Below are 25,586 nucleotides of genomic sequence, written 5' to 3'. Positions count from 1 at the left end.
ATTTTCCAGAAAATCAAATCTTTCTGAGGCGAGTGAGTCACGAAGAGTGAGTTGAAGTTAGTTATCAAATAGTTTATGGCTCAAAGATGGGATGGAATTATAACAACTGAGATGGTATGTTAATTCTCACTCTGAAAGAGGCAGATGCCAGAAAATCTCAAACCAAAATTTTAGAAAACATTTTAGTTCACTTACAATCTGGCAGGGAACCCAATGACTTAACTCATGTGAACACTGCATGTAAGCTATGGTCAACTGTCATCTTGAAATAGTATCAGTTTGTTGCATTCTCTCTTGAGAGTCCCTCAATTTCTAATGGTCTACAGATAGTCCATATACAGGGGGAGACCATTACCAAAGGAGAAAAAAAAAAAAGAAAAATGGAAAAGGGCAAAACAAATATATTCTGTATGAAGTGGAAGCAGTGAGGGACAGGGATGGAGAGCAGAGGAGAGACTCCAGAGTTGACAAAACACTACCAAGTAAAAGGAACCAGTTATTAATCCTTTGATTTAGTGATTCCACTAGGAATTTGTCCTCTTGAAATAATCAATGATGGGCACAAAGACTGAGCCATAAGCGGGTTCCTCACAGCATTGTTTACAATAGTGAAAACCTGAAAATAATCCAAATGTCCCAAAATAAAGGATGGATGAAATAAATTGTGGTCATCCATGCAGAGGATCATATAGCTAGCAAAATGGTGTTGCACAAAAAATATTTAAAGATACATAAAAATGTGTAAAAACAATTTTAATAAAATTTTAGAAATAATATATAACATCTAACCTCATCTTTTAAAATGACCTCATATTTTTAAAATATACTACTTGGGGCCAGGCACAGTGGCTCACATCTATAATCCTAGCATTTTGGGAGGTTGAGGTGGGTGGATCACCTGAGGTTAGGAGTTCGAGACTAGCCTGGCCAACGTGGTGAAACCCCATCTATACGAAAAATACAAAAATTAGCCACGCCTGATGGTGCACACCTGAAATCCCACCTACTCGGGAGTCTGAGGCAGGAGAATCACTTGAACCCAGGAGGCAGAGGAAGTTTCAGTGAGCTGGGATCCCACCACTGCACTCCAGCCTGGGCAACAGAGCAAGACTCTGTCTCAATAAATAAATAAATAAATACATACATAAATAAATAAACAGTTTAACATAAATATATGTATTACTTGGCTGGTAGGATTACAGGTGATTGTTTTTACTTTCTTCCTTTAAATATTCTACTAAACATAAATACTTCTTTCCTCTTTTCAAAACATTTAAAGTTGCTACTTAAGACAACCACAAGTGAATGGAACATTACTCTGGCAGCTTCATAATCAGCAAACCCCTGGGCAAAAGATCTAGCCTGATACCTTTATTCTCATAAAAAATAATACATTAAAGCTTTCCCCAGAATAACAATGTCACCTTACTAACAGAATTAGACCAAATTTTCGTATTCACTTTGCAGATGGCTTTGCTGAAAATGCATCTATTCTAAAAAGCAAGGGCATATTTTAAAAATCATTACTATTTATACCCATTCTCATTTTGATTCAATAGGTTAATTGAAAGATTTGCAAATTATACTTAGGGGAACTTTGTGCTTCGTTGCTGCCAGTTTTTTCCCTTCTGATATCAGCTGGTTATTCCATCTAACATATAGTCCTTCTAGATAGCTGTCATACTGATAGAGCAGGAGCCTGCACAGAATGCAGCTGCCAAGAAGACTGCTGTTTCTCAGAGGGCTGCAGCAGCTAAAAGCAAAGATAAATGTGCTTAAGCGGGAAAGGAAAACACAAACAAAGATACAAGAGCTCTGCTGGAAGAAATCTTTTACAAGGGCCAGTTGCCAACTTTTGGTGGTTTATAAATCCAAAGAGGAAAGCCAGAGCTTCTGAATTCCAGTATAATGTTCCAAATATTACTGAGTAAATATGTTTAATTATCACCACTTTAAAGCATTTCATGTGGAGGAAAAATTATATCTTTTGATGAAAAAAATCCATCAAAAACCTTAGAAATCCTAAATACTCTGAAGCAATTGAGATAGGCATCCAAGATTAGCTTCACAGCACTGACCTCTATGGTGATCTTGAATACGAAAGCCTTCATAAAAGAAAGGAGGCTGTTTCTGCAGCTTCCTCATTACCTAAGGTATTGGAATGCAGAACATCAATTATCCCCTAAAATATTCCCCAAAACACTTGTCACAAAAACAAGCATTTTTTTTTCAATCTTCAAAACTCAAGATTTCATAGGAGCAATTTGACTGAATCCCTCAGGTACCTAATGTCTCATTTTCTGAAGCTGATGTCAATCTGCTATATCTTTATTCCGGAGAGCACATGCAATTACAAGGGTTATTGCCACAGTTTAAAGGGAAAAACATTTCCCCTGTACCTCCAAATTATTCCACTTTAATTTCAAAGATTTCCCCATGAAATCATCCATATCTTCACATATTGCCAATAATAATTGCGCTATACTTCTGCAGAATGGTTAAAACCAGTGGCTATGGGTCCAAGTACACTTGATTATCTTTTTATATTTTTCAGGTTCTAGAAATATGCATACATTTATATCATCTAGTTCTTTCTTCACAGGACTTTTGTAAACGACTTCTCCCACAATCAGCTGATGAGGTGGGGTGTCTCTAGTTTTACTGGATATGAAACATCCTAGCATCATGACGGCAACTTTTGATCCTCAAGAAGCATTCCTTTTCCTGCATGATTATAAAATTGGACTTTATGGCCGTGGTCTATTGGAGTTTGTTGTATATTTCTTTGAGACCAAGATTGAAGTAAGAAACAGGTGCAATGACTACTTGGAAAGAATTTAAATTACTTCTGTTGAGGAGGAGGAGGAGGAGGGAAGATTAAATCTAAAATTAATAAGTATTCCTGATAAAAGTCAAAGCTAGTTACCAGGATATTAAATAGATTCAATACAGCATCCAACCATTTAGGAAAGGTGATGCACTTGGGGCCTGAGGATATGATACTATCACATTTACGTGGTCATAAGGACCTTTGAAATTCAGATTAGGTCTGCTTATCAGCAGAGACTATTTCAGCACTAAATCTAATAAATATTCCAGTCAGTGCAAAGACCTCCTGTGTTCCATAGCTCATGTCACTAACTGCAGCAGCTTCTGTTGGGTACACCTTGGCATGATTCCAGCTGCCTTCCCAAGCCCATTTTAGCAGTTAGGTATCTATAAAAGGAGGTGGAAGATAAAGAGGGGAGGGGTGGGAAGGAGCAAGGAAAGATGAATTATGGGCGGAACATATAATAATAACTCGGCCACTTTATTTCTATTCCTTAAATGGAAAAACAAAATTTGATGCTTTTTGGTCTTGACATTTCTAAAAGCCATTATCAGATTTCGTTTTTGAAATAAATTAACAGGCAAAAAAATATTTTGTTTTGTTCTCTGCCTCTGTTGTCTGAGTGCCCCTATAATAAGACATGCTTATCTGACAAACATCAGAGGAGCCATGCCCCTCTGAGAAACATCTTCACTGTTACTGAGATTTGGGTTTATTATAATGGGGTACTGGGCATTTTGCCCACTAACTATATAGTAAATATTTCTGTGATTAATCTGAGCCCCATACTAAATATACAAAAATTCAGTGGCTCCTTATTATTTGTGGATTCTATGTCCACAAATGTGGATTGCAATTGGAGATGCCTGATGGGCATGCACACGAGGATGTTCTGTTTCTTGTTTCTGCTCATAGAGAAAACAAGTGTCCGGGTGCGGTGGCTCACGCCTGTAATCCCAGCACTTTGGGAGGCCAAGAAGGGCGGATCAAGAGGTCAGGAGATTGAGACCATCCTGGCTAACACGGTGAAACCCCATCTCTACTAAAAATACAAAAAAAAAAAAAAAAAAAAATTAGCTGGGCGTGGTGGTGGACGCCTGTAGTCCCAGCTACTCGGGAGGTTGAAGCAGGAGAATGGCGTGAACCTGGGAGGCGGAGCTTGCTGTGAGCCAAGATGGCGCCACACCTGGGCTACAGAGCGAGGCTCCATCTCAAAAAAAAAAAAAAAAAAAAAAAACTAGAGAGAAAACAAGTGTCCTATTTGCAGTTTGTTTGGTGCCACAGATTTTCTCATTTTTGTGCTTTTAGTTGGTAATTTTGCTGTTTAAAACAGCCTCCCGAGAATAATGTCAGTGTGCTACCTGGTATTCCTAAGCACAAAGATGCTGTGCTGTGTCCTGTGCAGAAAATCCACGTGAGACAAGCTTTGTTTGTGTGCGAGTTACAGTGCTATTGGCCCTGAGTTCAATGTAAACCCATCAACGTTATAGGTAAAATAAAGTGTCTTTAAATAGATACATGCCTAAAACAAGGTTAGGTTGGTGCAAAAGTAATTGCGGTTTTTGTCATTAAAAAATTGCAAAAACCACGATCACTTTTGCACCACCCTAACATTTTTCTTCACTTCTCTTGACACAAATTATAGATTCAATCACCCAGCACTTACAAGCAAGCATTTCTTTATCTTAGGTTGACCTTAAGAACTTCTTTGTATTTACTAACTTCCTTTAGGACTCCTCCTCTTTTGTAGTAAGACGGCAGGATGAAATACAATGAAGAGGGTACCATATTTTAAAGATAAGGCTGAATACCACACACCTGGCATGATGAGAGGCCTATACAGAAAAAAAGAGCTTCTGAAGCTTCTCTATGCCACACAAGGGATGAAGGTGGCCTCCAACAACTGTGACCTCCAACCAGTGGGGCTCATGTGTGATATGCCTTTTATGTCCTTTAACACATTTGTTACCCACAATAACTTTACAAGCCAAGTATTATTATCCACAATTGCTAGAAGAGGAAACCAAAGCTCCCTAAATGCTCAATATCATGCTCATCACTCTTTCAGCTCTGTATGGGATCCCCAAAGTGAACCTCATGTGTATTTATGAACTTGGCACTCTCAGATACCATGCAGCACCCCTCATTTTCTGTGAGCTCTGCTTGCTGAGGTGAAGACTCTGCTGCAAAGGGGCCCCTGGTCCTGTGAAGCTGGTCCCCCTGCTGTGCCTATTCTAAGGAATGGCCATTGCTGATGACGTTTGCTGGTCTGTGCCCAGGCATGGTTTCCTGTCGCTGCAGAAGCCACTGGCTGGTAATCTGCCTACGAGTGTCCACAAACCCTCAAGTACAGAAATTTGCCATCCTTCAGTTTGACAGGCATTTTAATGGAATGCTCTTTCAGTGTATCTCCCTAGCATTCAGGTATGCGTTTCAGGGGCCAGGCTGGAGGGTGATCTAAGTGACAGGCATGGTACAATGGTAAATTTTGCCCATACCCTCAACACTGATCCTCTACTTCTAGGCCATACTAAGGTGGCTTTTAAAAATTAATATATGGTAATAGTACCTATTTATGGGATACATGTGATATATGGATACATGCATATAATGGGTAATGATCAAAGCAGGGTATTTAGGATATGCACCACCTCAAACATTTATCATTTCTTTGTGTTGGGAACATCCCAAATATTCTTTTCTAGCCCTTTTGAAATACACAATACATTGTTGTTAACTATGGTCACCTGCTGTCCTATTGACCATTAGAACTTATTCCTTCCAGCTAACTGTATGTTTATAGCCATTAGCCAACCCCTCTTTATCCCACGTCCCAGCCCTCCACACACACACACACACACACACACACACACACACACACCCTTCCCAGCCTCAGGTAGCCGTCATTATACTCTCTACCTCCATGAGATCAAATTTTTTAGCTCCCACGTGAGTGAGAACATGCAATACTTGTCTTTCGGTGCCTGGCTTATTTTTAACATAATGTCCCCCATGCTCATCCATGTTGCCGAAAATGGCAGGATTTTATTATTTTTATGTCTGTTCTCTTATTAATAGTATAACTTATTACAACTTAGTTTTAAGCAGAGGCCCTTCTACATATAATTGGAATTTTATATGTCCACATTTAAAAAGAGTTACCTTGGGATTGATAACATACTTCTTTTGCCCCTAAGTAAAAATTTTTATTACTATAAAATGTTTCACAAATGTATCAAAAATACTACAATTAAAACTACTGCTCTGATCAACACACTTTCCTGCTCTTTTGTCTGGTATAGTGAAAGGTCGGTCCTAGAAGACCTGGATTCATTCTTCTCAGCCACTTAATTTAATCCTGGATGATCACATACTGTTTATACTTGGGATTCCTTATCCACAAAGTGAGGGATCTCTCATAGTACCAAGGAACCCCTCTGGCCCCCTTCAGTTCTAAAATTCTTTTCTTTTCTTTTTCTTTTTACTTTTTGAGACAGAGTCTTTCTTTGTTGCCCAGGCTGGAGTACAGTGGTGCTATCTCAGCTCACTGCAACGTCCGCCTCTCGGGTTCAAACAATTCTTGTGCCTCAGCCTCCTAAGTAGCTGGGATCATGGCCGCACACCACTAGGCCCAGCTAATTTTTTTTGTATTTGTAGTAGAGACAGGGTTTCGCCATGTTGGCCAGGCTGGTCTCGAAATCCTGGCCTCAAGTGATCCATTTGCTTCATCCTTCCAAGGTGCTGGGATTACAGGTGTGAGCCATTGAGCCTGGCCAGTTCTAAAATTCTATGACACATTTAGTATATTATGAGCAAGGTTCTTGAAGCGTCCAAGCCATTCCCTTTAAAAGCTACCATGTGACTCCCAAAGTGCAATCTTATGCACTGGGCTCCCATCCATTCTGATAAGCAGTTTATCTGGGCCATTTGAAGACTGAGATGAAAGCAAAGCACTAGACTCAGAAAAAAGAAATGAAAAAGGTAAAAACTCTGAAAAGACATGTGGAAGAAATTCAAGACAATCCCATATTGCTTCAGAGAAGGAAGAAGGGAGAGAGACAGGGTGGGGGGTGGGGGAGGGAGGGAGACTGGGGGGAATGAGGGGGTCTTGGGGGCGGAGAGACAGAGACAGAGAGAGAGAGAGAGAGAGAGAGAGAGATGCTTACGCCACCATCACTGCTAGTAAAACAGCTAGCATGTACTTGCTGCTTACCATGTGCTAGGTGGTGAGCTAAACATGTCACAAACCTGAGGTCATGTAGAGAAGGCTGGTAAGGCTAAAGGATAAGGAAATATATGGGATGATAAGCTTTTAGAACAAAAAATAAGTTTTCTATGTTCTAAAAGTCATGAATGTATATACAGAGATATGGGGAAAGACCATGACAACTATTCACCAAACAGTAGCTGGCTCTGGAAAGGTCACTTGTTAGTATGTCAGGCAGAATGGGTTTCCTCCACCCCTGGAGCTGGCACAAACAAAGGCTAATAGAGGAAGACATTCTCATAACAGGATTATATCCTGGAAATGCTAGCATGGTTGAGCTTGGCAATATAAAATGGCTGACTGTCCTCTAGCTAATCCATCTGGTCCCCTGCCTGCTCCTGGGGAAACCGAAGAAGGGCAAGCCTGGTATCCTGGCTGCATCTGATGCTCTCCTTGCCAGGATGGGCACAGTGTTGAGTGGCTTGTACATGAAGCGCAAGTTTTGCCAAACAGTGCAAGTTGCTAAAGTGCTGGGATCAAAGCAGCATTTGCTTCTGCACCAATACTAGGTAGCCAAGTCAATAGATGCCACATCTATCATTATTTTCCAAAAAGAGCTGTCGCACCTGGCAGTGGCCCAAGGGCTGTGAAGCCACTCCCCCCTCCAGGATGCAGGAAGAGGCAATACCACAAAAGAAAGCATACCACAAAGTTCAGGCTCGAGTGATAACAGCTGCACACCAGCTGCTTGCTGGCTGGTTCTATTCAGCTTTTTTATCTAGAGAAACAATTGTGGAACACCCAGGGGAGAATGTAGAAACACAGAAAAACTTAATTTTAAAATGAGAGAGACCTGGGAAAACATCTAGGTCTCAGGTTTCCAAACTTGTTGGAGGAGCCCAGGGATTTAAAGAAGGTGCCAAGAACAAAAGCATAGAGTTGCCTAGGAAGTCACTTGAAAAAGGATTCTGGGGCTTCTTGTGGTTAAAACAAGTTAGAAAAATTGACGACTCCCTCTTTTTCAGATAAGAAAATTGAGACTCAGAGGAGAATATGGAAGAGCAATACCCATCTAACCCTACTGTGTGCTCAGAGAACTCACACCGTATTAGGACAGAGATACAAGAATCAACACCACAGTGTGTAGACTCACACATTATACCTTATAATGGACACTGATGGGAAAAATAAGACAATTTATCATCTTGCAAGGTTGGCTTTGTCTTATAACATTTTGCCTGGTATCATAACCACTCATATCTTAGTTACTCTGGCTTTGGGTGAATTCTTCTGATTCCATTATATATCTGCTTAACGTTTTACAATCATTAGAATACAAATAGTAAGTTCCTGCTGGCTACTCAGGTATCATATAGCAGATATTTTTCTTTTGAAAAGGGAAGGGTGGAGGGGGTGGGAAAATCGAAATATGCCCTCAGGTTGGTATATTATTTTCCTACTGAAAATTTGGTCCTAAGACTAACTTTAAAACAATTATTTTGTCTATATATATCACTACTTATGATAAAAGTAACTTGCTAAAGGGGGAAGGCTTTGCATGGAATAGCTTTGCAGATGTTCCAAACCAATGAGCTAGCAGTGTAGAACCTAGGTAATCAGACTAATGTCTGACCACAGGTATTCATCATGTAAATACCATTGATCTTATTTTATGATGTGTTTATATTTATCTTAGCACTATCTCTAGACTTTAAAAAATATGGACAACTTTTGGGAACCCTGTTCAATGAATTCTTGGCATTCCAAAAGCAATCATTACAAAATACTGATATTATAATAAAATACCCAACTAATAAATTGATGAACCTTGAACCCTTGGGTTTTGTTCCCATGAGTTCCTTTAATTTTAATTAATAGGATGATGGTAAAATAAATTACTCCTTCCAGTTTGGAGGCTGGTTGCCCTATACCATTTAAAACCATTTTAGTCCCAGGAATATTAAAGCTGGCTGATTTGCTATTATTTTATCCATCAATCCTAAGTAATTAGTGTAGAGATAGGATTTCATACTATCCGGCCATCTATGTTTGTGCAGATGTTGACTGCACTTCTGCAATATAAAATCAAGTTTTTCTTCTGTATCAGTTAATTAAAATAGAGCTCAATACAATTTTGAGTGAGCATCTTAATTATCTAAATCATCACTAAGCACAGAATCTCTGAAATTACCAGTAAATCAAGTACAAGAGATTAAATTTTACTTTATAAAATAATGCTGTATTTGTCAATAATCAAACTGGAAGACTGTTGATGACAAACTTTTTCTGAGGAAACTTATTATTCACCTTCTTCATTCTAAAATCTATAGCAGCGGCTTTTTCAAAGTATGATCCACAGATTTGTGGGGTCCCCAAGGCCCTTTCTGAAGTTTGGTGAGGTCAAAATTATTTTGCTGATCATATAAAGATACTATCTTTTTCACTGTGTGGATATTTACTCTGATGGTACCAAAGCAAAGTGGGTAAAACTGCTGGTGCCTTAGCATAAATCAAGGCAATGACACCAAATGGTACCCATATTTAAGTTATTCTTCATAATAATATACCCTAATATACTTAATATACCTTCATAAATATACCCTAAATATAAAACACATACCACTTACACTGAATGACCTTGATGAAGCAGTAAGTCTTCCTTGAAGAAGATTTATTAATTTTATTAAATCCCTTGAGTGTATGCCTTTTTAATATTCTGTGAGACGAAATGGGAAGTATGCATGAAAGACTTCTATTAGATATTCAACTATGATGGGTGTGTCAAGGAAAAGCGTCTGAGACTGATCTGTATGCTGAATAAGTTTTTATGATTTATTTTTTAATAGAATGCCATTTTCACTTGAAAGAAACAAAGGACAAACTATGGTCACTGAGATTGGTTATCTGGAAGTTTTTTGAACATGAATGAAGGGAGCCTGTCACTTCAACAAAAACAACTGACATCACTTGTTGCCAATGACAAAACTTGAGCTCTCAGGCGAAACTAAGAAATTTGGAAATATGACAGTTTCTCAGGAGTTAAGGCCTTTCCAATGAGACTGATGATGATGTTAACAAATGTATTGTTCTTATCATTATATAATGAAATTGTCAATATTTAAAAGATCTGCATTACTTGGGAAACCAGTATTTTCCAAATGACCAACTCCTGATATTACAGCATCATACAATGGTAAAATGTCCTGTTAAAGTGCAAGACAGACTAGAAACAGTACTAAAGGTTCTTTTTTATGCTTTCAGATTCTATATTGCAGCTACTTTTTAAAAAAACTACCACTAGTTTTTAGTACAGTATCAAAAAGGAGTATCCACAATTACTTGAAAAAAGCTATTAAAATGCTCCCCCCTTTTGCAATTACATATCTGAGTGAGGCCAGATTTTCTTCATATATTTCAACTAAAACAACCCAGGGGCATAGACTGAATGCAGAGGTAGGTGTTGGAATTCAGGTATCTTCTATAAGCCAGACATTACAGAAGTTGGTAAAAATCTAAGACAATGATACTCATTTCTTTTAATTTAAAAAAATTTATTTTCATAAAATATGTAATATGTAATGAAATTATTATTCTTAAATGAATTAACGATTAAAATTTTGTTTTAATTTCAATGTTGTATATTTTGATAGTTAACCCACATAAATAAAAGCCTAATTATTTGCAGCTATCTATTTATTTTTTATTTTTAAAATTTTTTTTGAGACTGAGTCTGGCTCTGTCCCCCAGGCTGAAGTACAGTGGCACAGTCTCAGTTCACTGCAGCCTCCACCTTCCGGGTTCAAGCAATTCTGCTGCCTCAGCCTCCTGAGAAGCTGGGATTACAGGTGCGTGCCACCACACCTGGCTAATTTTTTTTTATTTTTAGTAGAGATGGGGTTTCACCATGTTGGCCAGGCTGGTCTCGAACTCCTGGCCTCAGGTGATCCACCCGCCTTGGCCTCCCAAAGTGCTGGGATTACAGGCGTGAGCTGCCATGCCCAGCTGTAGCTATCTATTTTTTAAGCACGTTAAAGGGTGCTCTGTAAGCTCTGACAAGCCAAGTTATTAAATAAGTGTACTGCAGGTCCTTGAATAACATTGCCTCATTCAACCTTGTTTTGTTTTAATGCTGATGAGAAAAAAAAAACAAAAAAAAACTGATGCCACTGTCTGGGTAGAGTTTGCACACCCTTCCCTTGTCTGCATGGGTTTTCTCTGGATATACATCCCCAAGCTGTGCCCATTAGGTGAAATGCTGTGTCTACATAGCCTAGGGTGAATGAGTATGGGTGTGTTTGAGTACACTTGTGATAGGATGGCGTCCTGGCCAGGGAGGGTGCCCATCTTGTGTTTTCAGCAGCCAGAATTTGTTCTGGCTGCACACCACCCTAAACTGGAATGAGTGGATTGCAAATTATATGAATAAATACAAATTACTGTGAAATAAAAATGTGTAATGTAGACGACAATTATACAGATGCAGGACAATAAATGATGTGGGACAGAAGCGCTCAGCAAGCTCCCCACATTTGTTATTGCTTGTTTTTGAACTGCATGGTGGTGGAAGGTACTCCTGACAATTTTCGCTTCGTAAACGTTTACTCGTTGATTAAATTCACCACCACTATGAGTACCATCACTCATGGGTTCACCAAAAATTGAGTAAATCATCATCTTACTTGTTTTTATTAATATTTATTAAATGTATGCATACTTCACATTTATTTCAATATTTAATATTAGAAGTATTTTGGTCCTTACTTAGAAGTTTGGTGATATTTTTGTGACCAGAAACATGCCATAGGAACTTGACTCTTGTTTATGTTGTAAGGCACAATAACAAACATAAAAAGGCATGCTCATTTCTACTTGCCAACATAATTTCACAAAGCTCTTGATTCAGTGATGACATACAGCTCTGTAAAAAATACTTTAAAGACAAAACAAAATAAAACACATGGCCCCACCACAACTCTTGCCTCAGTCACTACATTTCTTAAAAGATAAATGATCCTAGTCCTTGTCTTTTCCTATACATAAAATAACATTTGACAAAATTAATGATTATACTTCTATAACCTATCATCAAATATACTCTTACACTGGAACTTAGATATAATTTTACACATATTAAATCTTCACCACCTACATGTAAACCATAAACTAAAATACTGCCTTAAAACAGCCTGACAGAATTGCTTCTGGGTTATAAGCCTCAGTCTATAGTCCTCAGTAAGACTTCCAAATAGAACTAACTTTAATTATTTAAAAGCTTAAATTTTTTTCCTTCAGTCAACAATATCAATTTGCCTATGGTAAAATTAGCTTCATTGTACATCTTCTTCCTGAACCTATTGAAGACACTGAGCAAGGACTCATAGCATTGTTACGTACTTTACCTTTGTATAATTCATTCTGGCATTCGATGGTATGTAACTACAATATTTATAAGTGAATTTCTTATAATAGTCCTGATAAGTATACTGTAAAATTGTCTTTGAAGGTTAATAAAATAAGCATGATTGATATTTTTCTTGTTACTTCAAATAATTTCCCCCCACAGGTATTAGCAATTCTTCTAATTAAAAATACAAGAAATGGGCCTGGCATGGTGGCTCACGCCTGTAATCCCAGCACTTTGGGAGGCTGAGGTGGGTGGATCACCTGAGGTCAAGAGTTCGAGACCAGCCTGGCCAACAAGGCAAAACCCCATCTCTGCTAAAAATACAAAAACTAGCTGGGCGTGGTGGCGGGCACCTGGGATCCCAGCTACTGGAGAGGATGAGGTGGTAAAATCACTTGAACCCAGGAGGCAGAGGATGCAGTGAGCTGAGATCGTGCCACTGCATTCCAGCCTGGGCGACAGAGTGAGACGCTCTCTCTCAAAAACAAAACAAAAAACAAAACCAAGTAATGGAAATAAGAAATAAGGCGGATAATTCAAGAGGAGAATGAGTTTAATATAACTCAGAATAAAGTTTGGACAAATATACACCAAATTCTGAAACGCCCTCAGTGGCCACCAACTGGCCAAAAGGTAGAACTAGAGAAATAGCAGGATTGGATCTTTTTTCTCCACTCCCGGTATTTGTTATTTAAAAAAAAAAAAAAAAAAAAAGCGGGAGGAGGGAGAAGAGAGAAAGAGTTATAAATGCATCCATGAATGATTACTGTACTACCACCAACAATATTCAGATCTGCCATGATGGAGCCTGTGAACCTTCATGTAACCCTCCACTAATCTAACAACTATCTTCATCTTAGGACAAAGTCTTCCTATCTATTTGTCCCATTTCATCAATCTGTTCCAATTCTTCCCCTTAATCCTATAAATCCATCTCTGTTATTTTCATTGTGTCACACCCTCCTCCCACAACATTACCTCAATTAACCCCTTACAGCAGTGATTTTTAATCAGGGGTGATTTTGCCCCCCAGGGGGCATGTGGCAACATCTGGAGAACTGGTTGTCACAACTAGGGAGGTGGAAGCGGATGTGTGTGTTCCTGACATCTAGTGGGTAGATGCCACAGATGCTGCTAAACATCCTACAATGTACAGGACAAAGAACTGTCAACAAAGAATTATCTGGCCCAAATGTCAAGTGCCGAGATTGTGAAACCCTGTCTTAGGAGGCAAGAAAAAATTCTGCAATAATGACACACTAAACCTTTGCCTTTTACCTTTTTCTAACTTTCCCTGTAAAAAAAGTTAATGTCCTGTAGCAAACTGGAACACAACCTCTTGGCTGTTAGCATCCCTAACAAGGCAATGGGTGTATATGCCAGAATTTGAGTCCCAGGATCTCCATCTTCGAGTTATGTGACCTGCAAGTTTTCTACTTCTCTGAGCCTCACTTTCATCATCCAAAAATATAGTGAAATTGAAAATATACTATCTCAGTATGGTTATAAGCACAGGAGATAGTACATTTAAAAACCCAGCATACTGCTAGGCATATAGGTGCAACACAGGGACAGTGATGCTGCTGATCCTTACTGTCACTGACTGAGGCCCCCCCGTCTCCATCAGCTGCTGCAACAGAGAGATAAGAAAAGCAGCAGTCACAGCAACAGAGTTAATTATGTGGAAGTGGAAGACACAGCTTAGACCTCATTTGAAGTGATCGAGAAGTATTCCTGAAAACCATATAAACAAGTGTAAATAAGTACACTAGGGCTGAACCCTTTCTGGGCCACTCTATGTCTACTGGTGCACACCCTTAGCACACTGTTAATTCCAGCCCTTCCACTCATCAGCCTCAACATCTGGCATATGACCCTGGAGCCAGAGACTAGTACCACAATGACAGAAGATATGAGGTCAAAAACCAACCAAACTCTAGTCTAGGTTACATTATTGTCTGCCCAGAAGATAGATAGATTCTTCTTTGTATTTGATTTAAATAAGAATACCCAAGGCTGCTTTCTTAAGTAGTTGTGTTTACACAGACTTCAATAGAAGCTTTCAGGAGAGTTTCTCTGTCCTCCTTTAATACCCCTTCCCCAACTCAATCTCACTGGGAGAAGAAATCAGCCTTAAATATCTTCCTTGGATGGGGACCCACTCCAGCAGGCCTGCGGCTTACCACATGTGGACTCTGGAGGGAGCTCCTGCCTCACAAAAGTTGAAGTACATCCTTCTACTGAAGACTACAACGCTTTCCTTTAAAGTGACACTTGTGAATCTCCAGGGTCTTAAGAATGTGGAGTTTAGATTCTCAAATCTTTCTCTAGAGCTCTTATCATGGTTTTAGTTCGCTCACTGGGCCTTTCTACTCTGGAGAATGCACGAATATTTTCCATTTGATTAAAATGGCAGGGTTCATTCTAAAATAAGTCACCAGGCTATTAAAAATGTGATTTACCTCCTATACAATAGCTACATTTTGAAGAGTGGAATCTCCCCTAGGATTCAGTGAAGAGGGAAGCAAAGCTACAGGTCATTTCCCAGGGACAGACTAAAAGTTTACTGAATGTAATTAAACTATATTATTTATATAATTTTAACACATGTAATTAGCTTGGCTTTGGTGCTAAGCCCTTTTTCCTTCTTAGCACTTTCAACTTGTATCTTGCAAAAATGATGAAAGACTAAATCTATTTATGATACACCAAGTGTACCTTTTACATATTCAGCTTAAAATGAGCAAAGATAATTAACTTATTTATAAGTGCATTCAAGAAGTTATATAACAATTATTCAACCATTATTCACATTACTACTTCTACAATCCTTTCTGAAGAAAAAAAAATTGGTGCTTATGATCCTGCTTTACAGCTCTCTCCAATGACTTGCCTTAACCATGGGGAAACTGTCACAAATGATTCCTATAGATCAAGGAGTTGAAGTCAATTTTAAACTCAGAATGAGAGGAAGGAAGCCTCCCCTAACTGCCTCTAGCCTGGTTCAACTACTTTTAAAGATTGCCTTCTCTCCAACGCAGGTCCTTTTACCAGATATTCCAGAGGTAAAGATCTACATGTGTAAATGTAAAGAGTGAAGTCATCTGGAGTTTTATAGCCGACTATGGCAAAAGTGAGTCCTGGCTCTAAACTGGGCCAAGTTTCTCCCCATTGTGGCCGTATGTATTCCTTGCTGTCTATTGAGAGTGGTCTATTTTTCAGAATAGATGCTCTGCTTCTACAATAAATGGAGAGGTAGGGGATATTCCTTCTATATAAGTGTTGGTTTATGCTTGGTTTACCAGCTAGACAGTGTCATGTAAATTATTAACCTAAAATATAGAAAATATCTCCCATTCTTCCTTTTATATTATGGCTATATTATGCAAAGCAGTCATAGCATAGCCCTAAGCCCAGAAGTCTGGCTATGCCTACATTTTAGGTGCAATTATAGGCATTTCTGCCTCGTATATGTAGTCCTAGCAATCTCTGTTTTACAAGAGTATGCGAAAGAAAGAAACAAAGAAAGAAAGAAAGACTTCAGAAAAAAAATAGGGGAAGGAAGGAAGGGAGGGAGGGAGGGAGAGAGGGAGGGCAATAGGACTTAAAAAAAAAATAGGGATAATGACCAGACCACACAAAACTTTAGGAACTTTGGGACCAGAGCCCTAAAGAAACCAAAACCAATCAGCACAGCTAAAATTGCAACTAATTTTTGCATTTCGTATCACAGTCCATCCTTTGCAAACTTAAAACCCATAGGCTTGTGTTTTCCTTTTTGTAGGTCTTTGGAGACATTCATTTCTAATACAGAGCAATTTCACCAAAATTAAAAGTATGATCCAAGGATGGCCTTCTTCATCAATCAACTTCCTTCTCAGTTTCTTTGGATGCATGTGCAGCTTCTTCAGACAGCTAAATATAGCAGCAACTACAGTGAGTGGGTCTTAAAGTCAGTAAACTCCCCATTTCTTTCACTAAATAAAAACACTTCTGCAGAAGAGAATTTTTTCCCCTTAAGGTCTTCATAAATAATTTTTTATGGCTGTCTCTTTAGCTGTGAGAAACCTTATTCCTCATCACTTCCAAACATTAATATGCAAGAGGAAATCTATGAACCACAAAAACTTACACACTGAATTGATATAATTTCCCTATTTACCAAACACACAGGAGCCAATATGCATCAAAGAAACATATATTGTAGTAGACAGCCTGTATCTAATGGTTCTGGAATAGTCTGAGCTAAATTACCAAAGGTGACCATGCTGACCCACTGAGGGAAAGGGGCGTGTGTTCCGCCATGTACACTGCACTCTAGCATGTCTGGGTCTATTGGCACAGGCTGTCTTTCGGAAGGAACTGATCACCTTTTGGCAGAGAACAATGACTAAATACTTTGAAAAGACTGTTAGCTCAAACACTGAGATGCTCTAGGAGGAAAGGGTACAAAAAACATCCCTTAATCTCTGTGTTAGTGTTTCCCATGGGCAAAAGACTTATTCGGAGAGAAAAAAAGAGTCAAGGTTTTCCTGAAATTGTCTGTCACTGGGGTGGGTTGTTATGGGATATCTAGTGGTGCCACCGTAAATATTTTTCAAACTAGTCTCCAGGGAACTTTTTCTAAATTCGTAGTTGGGGGTAGAGGTCTGTGAAAATACAATAAATGCAATGTGAGTTTATAACATTTTATCAGGCATACTTTGTGAATTGTAACATTGGTGGCAGAGCTAGAGGGATGAAGAGAGGGGAAATGAAGATAAATCCTCTGTCAATAGAGCAACTTGGACAATAACCAGAGAGTGGGAAGGCTCTCATCAACCAAATGAGGTCTGGGCAGCAGAAGGACGTTTCCACCAAGGGAAGGGAGCCATCTAGAACCTATCAAGGGTAAGAAGGCACTTCAGGGAGAGAGGGATTCAAGATTGCTGCTACTCTGCTAATGGAGGTTTAGAGAAACAAGTTACCTCGATTTCCAGTTTTTGTAGCCTCACTGAAATAAATACGGTACCTCCCTAAACTGCTGTAGAAATGGGGGTAACGTAAGTTAACTCCTGTTTTTTAAAATAATTTCAGTTTGTCTAAATGCATCTGTTGTTAGCCAGAACCTTAAACAAAAATCAACTTGAGAAAATTCTAACATGCAATGTGTATATGTTTTTGTGTTTATATGTGTGTGAAGAAGAAAAGTAGACATCAGAACACAAGGACTTATTTTAAAGTAAATCTGGAAAACCCCTGAATTCACAAAGTAGTCTAGTTTCCAAGAGTAAAAATTTTCAGGTCAGTAAGCAACATGTCCATCTTGGGTCATCTGAAACCACTTTCAAATGTGTTTTCTGAACATTAGACCTAAAGTTGCCAAACTGTAGTCTGAAAAATAAAATATGTTTGGGCAATCTATGTAAAAAAGGGATTATGTGTGAAAAATTGTCATCAATTAGTTTGGATGGTCACATAGAACCACCACATATTCCAAAAACAGAAACTAGGGCAAAGTACCAATACCTCTGCATATACATGATTCATATATGTATGTGTATGTATGATTTCTATATATTCTAAATATTTGTCTTAATGTTTTATGAGTAGTTTAAGGTTTTAGCTCTAGCTGAAATCTATGGATCAAGATACATAAAACAAAACTAAAAGGAAAGCTATAGCATTCCAATTAAATCAATGTTTTAAAAATAGCAACCATTTTATAAATTATAGCAATACATTCTAAATAGCTTGGTAGATATCAAAGAGAACCTTTAACATGGATAGAGAATAAGAAAACCTCACAAACACAATTCACCTTAGATAAAATTACAGTATAAGAATTAATATTTATTTAGGACTCAGGTAAGAGGAGAATTATCTGGCATATAAGGCATGAGTGTAAATGTAAAATATCTTTTTAAAAAATATTTCCCATAGACAATCTTAAGAAAGATATTAACAATCTTATTAACATGTGCATAGCTCTTAGAATTTTCAAAGCACTTTTACATCTATCATCTCACTTTGTAATTGCAACTAAGATAGCTTTTCTACAAAACAGTAATGCAAAAGGTGTGTAAGTGGGAGAAAAGGTTAAATATTAGAAGCAAATGAATTCATTCAATAAGTCAAAATATTTAATTCATTTGTTTGAATCAGAATATCTCTGATTGTCTGCTTTGTTGGGCAGAAAAAAAGGGTAAGAATATTTCCAAGTGTTTGCATCAGCAGTTCACAGTAAAAGGAAATAAAATCCCAAACTTTATCAGAAGAAAATCTAACCTATCCACAAACAGAACTTTCTACTTCTTCCCATAAACAGGCTCCTTATCCTGACTGGCTCTGCATGAATTCATCTAAACCAGGCAGCAGACCAGTTCAGGTAAACGAGCTTTGGGCAGAGTGGACTGTTCTATCCTAACCAGCCTCTTTCTGTTAATGGCACCACTCCTCTTTGTGTTACTGAGCTTCAAAGCCTTGGATTTATCTTTGATTTCCCCTTCCACTCCATCACCTCCCAAGGCCTACTGCTTCTAACTCTTTTGTTCTCTTACACTGAATCTCCTTTTTCTGGTTCTATAACCTCCACTGGAGTTCCCACTCGAATGCCACTAACCCTCTAACAGGTCTCCACCCCCTAATCTACTCTAACACCTCTACTAGTTTGAAATCCCCAAAGTTCTCTTTATAAACCTTCAATGGGTCTTCCCAAATACCAGATTCAATGTAGACTCTGTGAATGGCATGTAGTCTTCCAATGCCCTACTATCTTCCCAGCTGTATTTCCCTCCACATACCTCCAGATCCAAGTAAACCGCACTACATGCTCATGTCTTCTACTACATGTTCAAGTGCCCTCTTCCTGAAGGCACCCTACTTATCCTTCAGGGTCTTCCCTAGTATCCCCCTCAGAAAAGAAAACTATCCTTTACTTTTCTTTGAGATGGGCTCTCACTCTGCCACTCAGGCTGGAGTGCAGTGGTGTGATCTCGGCTCACTGCAACCTCTGCCTCCTAGGCTCAAGGGATCCTCTCACCTCAGCCTCCCAAGTAGAAGAGACCACAGGGATGCGCCAACACGCCCAGCTGATTTTTTTGTATTTTTGGTAGAGACAGGGTTTTACCATGTTGCCCAGGCTGGTCTCGAACTCCTGGACTCATGCGATCAGCCCACCTCAGCCTCTGAAAGTGCTGGGATTACAGGCATGAGCCACCATGCCTGGCAAAGTACCCTTTTCTGACTCCCCTGTAACTTGACCTCTCACTCCTCTGAACCACATTATTAAAATACCTTTCTAATGGTTCTTACATTCTGCCTTACATTATGGCATTCTTTCCTTTCTCCCTAGTGGTAGATGGTGAGCCCCTTGAAGGGAGGGACAGTGCATTACATATTAGAGATACTCAATATCTGTTGAACTGTGAAGAAAATCATATTTGTATTTTATAGAAAAAAGTGTGAAGGCAGGTGAAGTCATTCTTGGCTCAAGTCTTTAAAAAAGAAGCAGGCCTCCAGTTCACTCAAAATACTGTTACTCACCCTTTTAACAAGCAATCAACAGCCAATAAATTACTCAGTCAGTGAATGTAATTCAAAGCTATCACATACAGAAGTGTGAGTCATGCCAGCAGCTGGACAGTTCTCTCCTGCTTCTAGGGAAGAGAACATTCATCTACAAAGACTACACAACAGCCGCAAGAACGAACAAGCTAACCACAGTGTCAGATGTCACAGCTGGACAAACAGCCCAAGCCTGGTCTCTAAGCTATGCAGGTGCCTCATTTCTATGACAGACAGAGGCAGGAGAACAAGGCTGTTAGGGCCTGTGTTCTGAAGCGGCAAAAAGCCAGCCACAGCAAGCCAGCTTCTGAGGGGCTCCAAGCACATTCCCCATGAGGGATGAGGATGAGGAAGGGTGCATCCTCATGTGTACAATATGGATGTGCGATATGTTTTCAATATGTTGCTAGTAAAAGCAGACAAGTGCTAATATGCATATTAGGTAATATGCAACACTTAGGCGATTTTTATTCATGGTTGGTTATTATTTTAGAGAAAAATTCCAAAGATTGTCCACATTCTAAAGTATAAATAATTTTACTTAGAAAAGTATGTTATACCCTACATTGAATTGTACGTGTTCAAAAAGGAATGAAGCCTATCTCATTTTTTTTAAGTGGGAGAAAGAATCCAGTTTAAAAAATAATTTGGATTCAGTTTAAAACAGTTTCTGGGATTTATTATATTTGGGCATTTTGAAATACTAAAAAATGACTTTTATCACTAGTATAGGATTTCAAAGAGAGGCTTAGGAGCATTTACTAAAATAGATTTGGGCCTTTTAATTTTACTGGAGACACAATATTTACAGAAATAATACACAAAAACATGCAATGTCCTATTTCTAGGCACTGCTCCAGTTGTGCCAGAGGAAAGAACATGGGACACAACTGGCTATGCAAGGCATGGAAGAAGGAAAGAAAGGAGACAGGAAGGCAACTGCGGGGTGCAAGGAGGACTCAGAGATGCGAGGTTCCCATGGAAATCAGTGTGTCTGAAATTTTCAAAGGAGATGAAGGCTTTAGCATCATGGAAGGTACTAGTAGGAGCAAGAGGATGTAGATAAGGCAGTGTGTGACATTTATGTTTTCCAAAAAGCAACACAGCCTATCAAAGCTAAATAGTAACTGAAAACATTCGAATGTTGACAACAAGGTAATGAAGAAAATACCATAGCAGTAAAAACAGCTAATAATACTCAGGTTTCTAACCAACAGGCTAATAAAAGACTTTTTGTAGTCAATTACGTCATTTAATTCTAATGCTAATCCTGAGAGATTGGTATGGTTAGATCTGTCTTAAGATTTAGGTAACTGAGGGTGAGAGAGGACAAGTAACTGGTCAAAGATCTCACATCTAGTGATGGCATCAAGGTTTGAACCCTGGCTGATTTCATTCACACGTTCATTCATTCTCGACAGATATTTACCAACTGGGTACTACTACTGAGTTCCTACTTGTCAGTTACTAGGCTTACAAATAGGCATAGTTCTTGCTCTTAGGAACTTATCTAATGAGAAAGACAGACAATAAACAACTTAATAAACCAATATCTAATTATAAAATTTGATAGATACCATGAACAAAATGGCTAAAGAGAAGTAATAGAGAATAAAGTGGGGCCTTAGCAAATTAGACAGCATGGTTAGAGAAGTGCAAGAGAGGCCTAAAGGATGGGAAGGAGCCAGCCCGTCATGGGAAGAAAGGAACAAGCATTCATGGAGGAGGGAAGAGCATATGCAGAAGACCTGAGACAGGCCAGCACAGCTGGACTATGTGGGCAAGAAGTATAGTAGCAAGAAGAGGTCTGCAAGGTGGGTAAGGGCCACAGCGTGGGGGCTGCTGCACGTTAGGAGTTTGGGTTTTAAGTGCAATGGGAAGGCACAGAATGGTTTTAGATTTGGGTTTCTAAAAGACCACACTGATTTCTGTCTGAAAAAAAAGACAGTAAGAGGCAAGAGTAGAAATGGAAAGACCAGTAAGGAGACTTCTGCAGGATTCCAGGAGAGATAATGGTTGCATGGCCTCAGGTGGAGGCAGAGGAGAGGAAAGAAGCGGACCTCAGAAGTGATCTGGGCTACATTTTGGTGGCAGAACCAAGGGGCCTTGCTGATGGACTGGATGTGAGGGGTGAAGGGGAGGAAGGCACAGAGGATGTCTCTAAATCCTGTGCCCTGCTTTAAGCCTTGTACATCATTTAATTTTCTTATTTCTTATATTGAAAAGTTAGCTATATTTATATTGGTGTTTTAAGTGACATATTTTTAAATAATCAGTTTATGTGCTAAAATCTCTTGTTTCCACACTGTTAAGCTCACCCTCTGATTGTAACATCTGCACTGAGGTACACTACTCAGAGAGAGATATATACCTCAGGTGTGCAGTGATGGAAACAAAGGGGCTTTCACACCAAATCACCTAGGGGCGACTCACAGTTTTGCCATTCTTCTAGGTAAATGCAAAGAAGTCACAAGTCTGTCTGAGCCTCAGACTTCACACACACAGGTAAGAGCTCTCTCACAGTTTGGTTGTGAGAATTCAATAACTTATACTAAGTCCCAGCCTGCAGCAGAAAGCCAATGAATGTTAGACTCCCTTCCCTTCTCCCTCATTACAGTGATGAAATGCCACCAGTCATTTCGCAAAGCACCTCTGTAACAGAGATGAGGGATCTGACTGAGTGCTGCACTGAGGATAACTGAGACACGCTCTAGATGAGGGACTCGAGATCCTGTTAGGGGTCCTAAAGGGTCCTCACATGGCAGCTGTAACTCTTTAACAACCATCTTTATCTCCTAAGACTGCCAGATGAAACACAGAACACCGAGTTAAAACTGGATTTCAGGGAAATCCAATTTAAAAAAATTTTTAAGTATGTCCCATGCAATATTTGGAACATATACTCAATTTTTTCACCATTTATCTGAAATTCAAATTTAATTGGGCATCTTGTATTTTTATTTGCTAAATCTGGCAATGCTATCTATGACTAGACAAGTCTCTACTGGGAATAAATTACTCTAAGATTCTTCCTTCACAGCCCCGGGAGATGCTCTGACTGCTCTCTGTATAAGAGGTTGTATCACTCACCATCACACTGCTGCACTTCCACTCCTACTTTCTTTGCACATTTCACTCATCTCTTCTCACTTTTACCAGTAAATGTACAGGAATGCTCAAAGTCTATTGAATGGCATTATATTGGACACAGGATTTTACTTAGCGGTCATAAAGAATGCTGGTGAATAGGTGTGAGTGTGTGTGTGTACATGCATACGTGTATGTGAACAGGTATGGGAGTGTGAGCACCTGCTGTATTAACCTTTTAAAAATGAAGATTATGCTAACAATACATCATCAGGAATACATTTTGAGTGTTTTCTAGTAGCAGTGAATTAAATTTCCAACTACATTAATGAAAGCTATGTAGATCCTATAGTAGTAGAACCAGTTATTGAATAAACTGAAAGAGAAAAGCTTTGAGTTCATTCAGTAATCACTATCCATCAAAAGTTAAGAGCTGAAAATCTTTCATTTAAAAATCATACTACATGAAAAGAATTGGAAATCTTAGGTCACAGTTTTATCTATCTGAGTGTTACTTTTGCATATAGTAAAGTGTTTCAATTTCCAGTTTCAGTACTGAGGAAAAAAATTAAAGGAAACATAAATCTAGTTAATGATGCGAGACACCCAGAACACTGTTGCTGTTTGCTATTGTTCCACAACAAGATAAGGCACTTGCTCCAGAATGAAAATCAACAAATCAAGGAAGTTTTGCTATTAAAAAATTGTCACTTAAACTAAACAAAATATTTAATAGTGTAGTTGACTTACATCCTGGTGCAAGCTCATTTTCTCACTGTGGACTGGTAACAAAAAATTCATTGACCAGTGCCAGGCTGGGGACCACATTTTGAATAGCACTGACGTAGAGGGCCCCGGAATTTTATACAGCCCACCTTCAATACAATGGCATAAATGGAGGGACTGCCTCCTTCTGACCATTTTGCTGTTCAAAGATCCTCTTATTTCCTTGAAGTAAAGGCATCAATAATTTCTTCATTCTAACAATCTAACTAAACCTAAAAACCTATGAAAACAACAGTTGCCCCATTTTTAGAAAGAAGAGGATGTGTGCTTACTCTTCTTGGCGTAAGTCATTGACGCTGCGGTCCAGTGAGATCATGTCACTTGCCACCATGTTAAATCCAAACTCTTTAATGCTGGCTTGAATTGCTTGTTTGAATTCTGGTCCCAAAACCAAAGGCTTGGCTTTCTCTCCAGGGCCACCAACCACTCCAGGAGGCTCAGGTTCTTTGGGTTCAAAGTTACCGAGGATCCCTGGGCGAAGCACAGGATCATGGTAGGTGAATGTCTGAGGCTTAAATGTGAGATACTGCCTCTGCATGATATCTTTCTGGGAATCTCCTCCAGCATGGTGCTCTTGTTCATTTTTGGCCTTGTTTTTTCTTCTAATAGACTCTAAGTCCACTTCTACTCCTTCAACATGAGGCCATGGTACCACAGGTTTGAATCTGTCCTCCCCAGGAGCTAGTCCATTGCCGCCTCGGTTGGACATGGGGTCATTGACATCTCTGTCTTCCTATACAAAAGGGAGGGGATATACAATGAGTACATGAAGGCAAACCACCACAGTAGAGCTCATGAGACCAATTTTCAGGTTTTAAAAAAGGCTGAGGCAACAATAAAACAGTTTGGAATACAAGCAGGCCATTAATCAGGACTTCCCATTAGGAGATACCTTTCAGGGTAGAGAAGAAATACCAAGAAATAGGCTATCTCCTCGCCTTACTATTTCAAAATTAATGAAAGGATGCATTTTTACTTCTCCCTTTACAAATCTACTTCTCTATCAAAGACCTCTTAATAAAGCATATTTTTAAGGGTTAGAGCAAAGAAGTTCTAGAATCTTTGATTAAAACAGATGCTTAATAGGTCATGTTTGTACAGTATGTGGTTTTCCCAGTTGTACCGTGTGTGATAAATATAACCTTTTGTCGGTAGCACAACCATATGGTGGCAGTGGTATTAGATGGATGTCACTGTCAGCAGGCTGGCTCAGTGCCCCAAATGGCAGAGGAACAAGGCGGGGATATGCAGAGTCCCGATTTGGTATTTTTTACTCACTGAGAGTTTATCTGAATTCAGAAGTATAAAAAAAGCTAATACCTGTAACTAAGTCAGCTTGGGCTTTTAAACCACTCCCCCATATCTAGTTTGCCCCATTCCAGAAGCAGCATGGGTCACAACAGATTCTTTGTACAAGGATATTCATTCACAGTAAAGGGTGCCTCTCTTTTCTGTTTGGGCCGTCTTCATCACCTATGCAGATCTTCCAGTCAGATATCCTGAGTGCTTTTGCTTCTGAGGTATTATTTGTTAGGTTTTTTCCTAAGCCAGTACCATTCTTTGCACAAGACACTGTTTCTCAACATTGGCATCACCTTGATCGCTTTAAAAAATGCCAATGTCTGTGTCTTACCCTCAGACATTGTGATTCAATTGGTCTAAGCATTTCGATTTTTAAAAGCACTCCTGGTGATTTTAATATACATCTAAGCCTGAGAATCACTGGC

The 25,586-nt window shown here is 39.1% G+C and overlaps 1 protein-coding gene across 5 annotated transcripts in view; it reads right to left on the bottom strand.

Annotated features, from left to right (window-relative positions):
* Positions 1-25,586, bottom strand: part of GALNT7 (polypeptide N-acetylgalactosaminyltransferase 7) — a 155,008-nt gene that overhangs the window by 51,269 nt on the left and 78,153 nt on the right. For all 5 annotated transcript variants that reach the window (XM_003823418.7, XM_008977069.5, XM_063603995.1 and 2 more), the window contains one exon: positions 24,132-24,592. In XM_003823418.7, coding sequence (XP_003823466.3) covers positions 24,132-24,592 — 461 coding nt within the window. The remainder of the gene's footprint in view (positions 1-24,131; positions 24,593-25,586) is intronic.

The sequence above is a fragment of the Pan paniscus genome, chromosome 3 (assembly GCF_029289425.2).
Source record: "Pan paniscus chromosome 3, NHGRI_mPanPan1-v2.0_pri, whole genome shotgun sequence".
Lineage (NCBI taxonomy): Eukaryota > Metazoa > Chordata > Mammalia > Primates > Hominidae > Pan > Pan paniscus.
The sequence above is the reverse complement of the archived record's forward strand: the minus strand, read 5'-3'. Positions and strand labels throughout refer to the sequence as shown.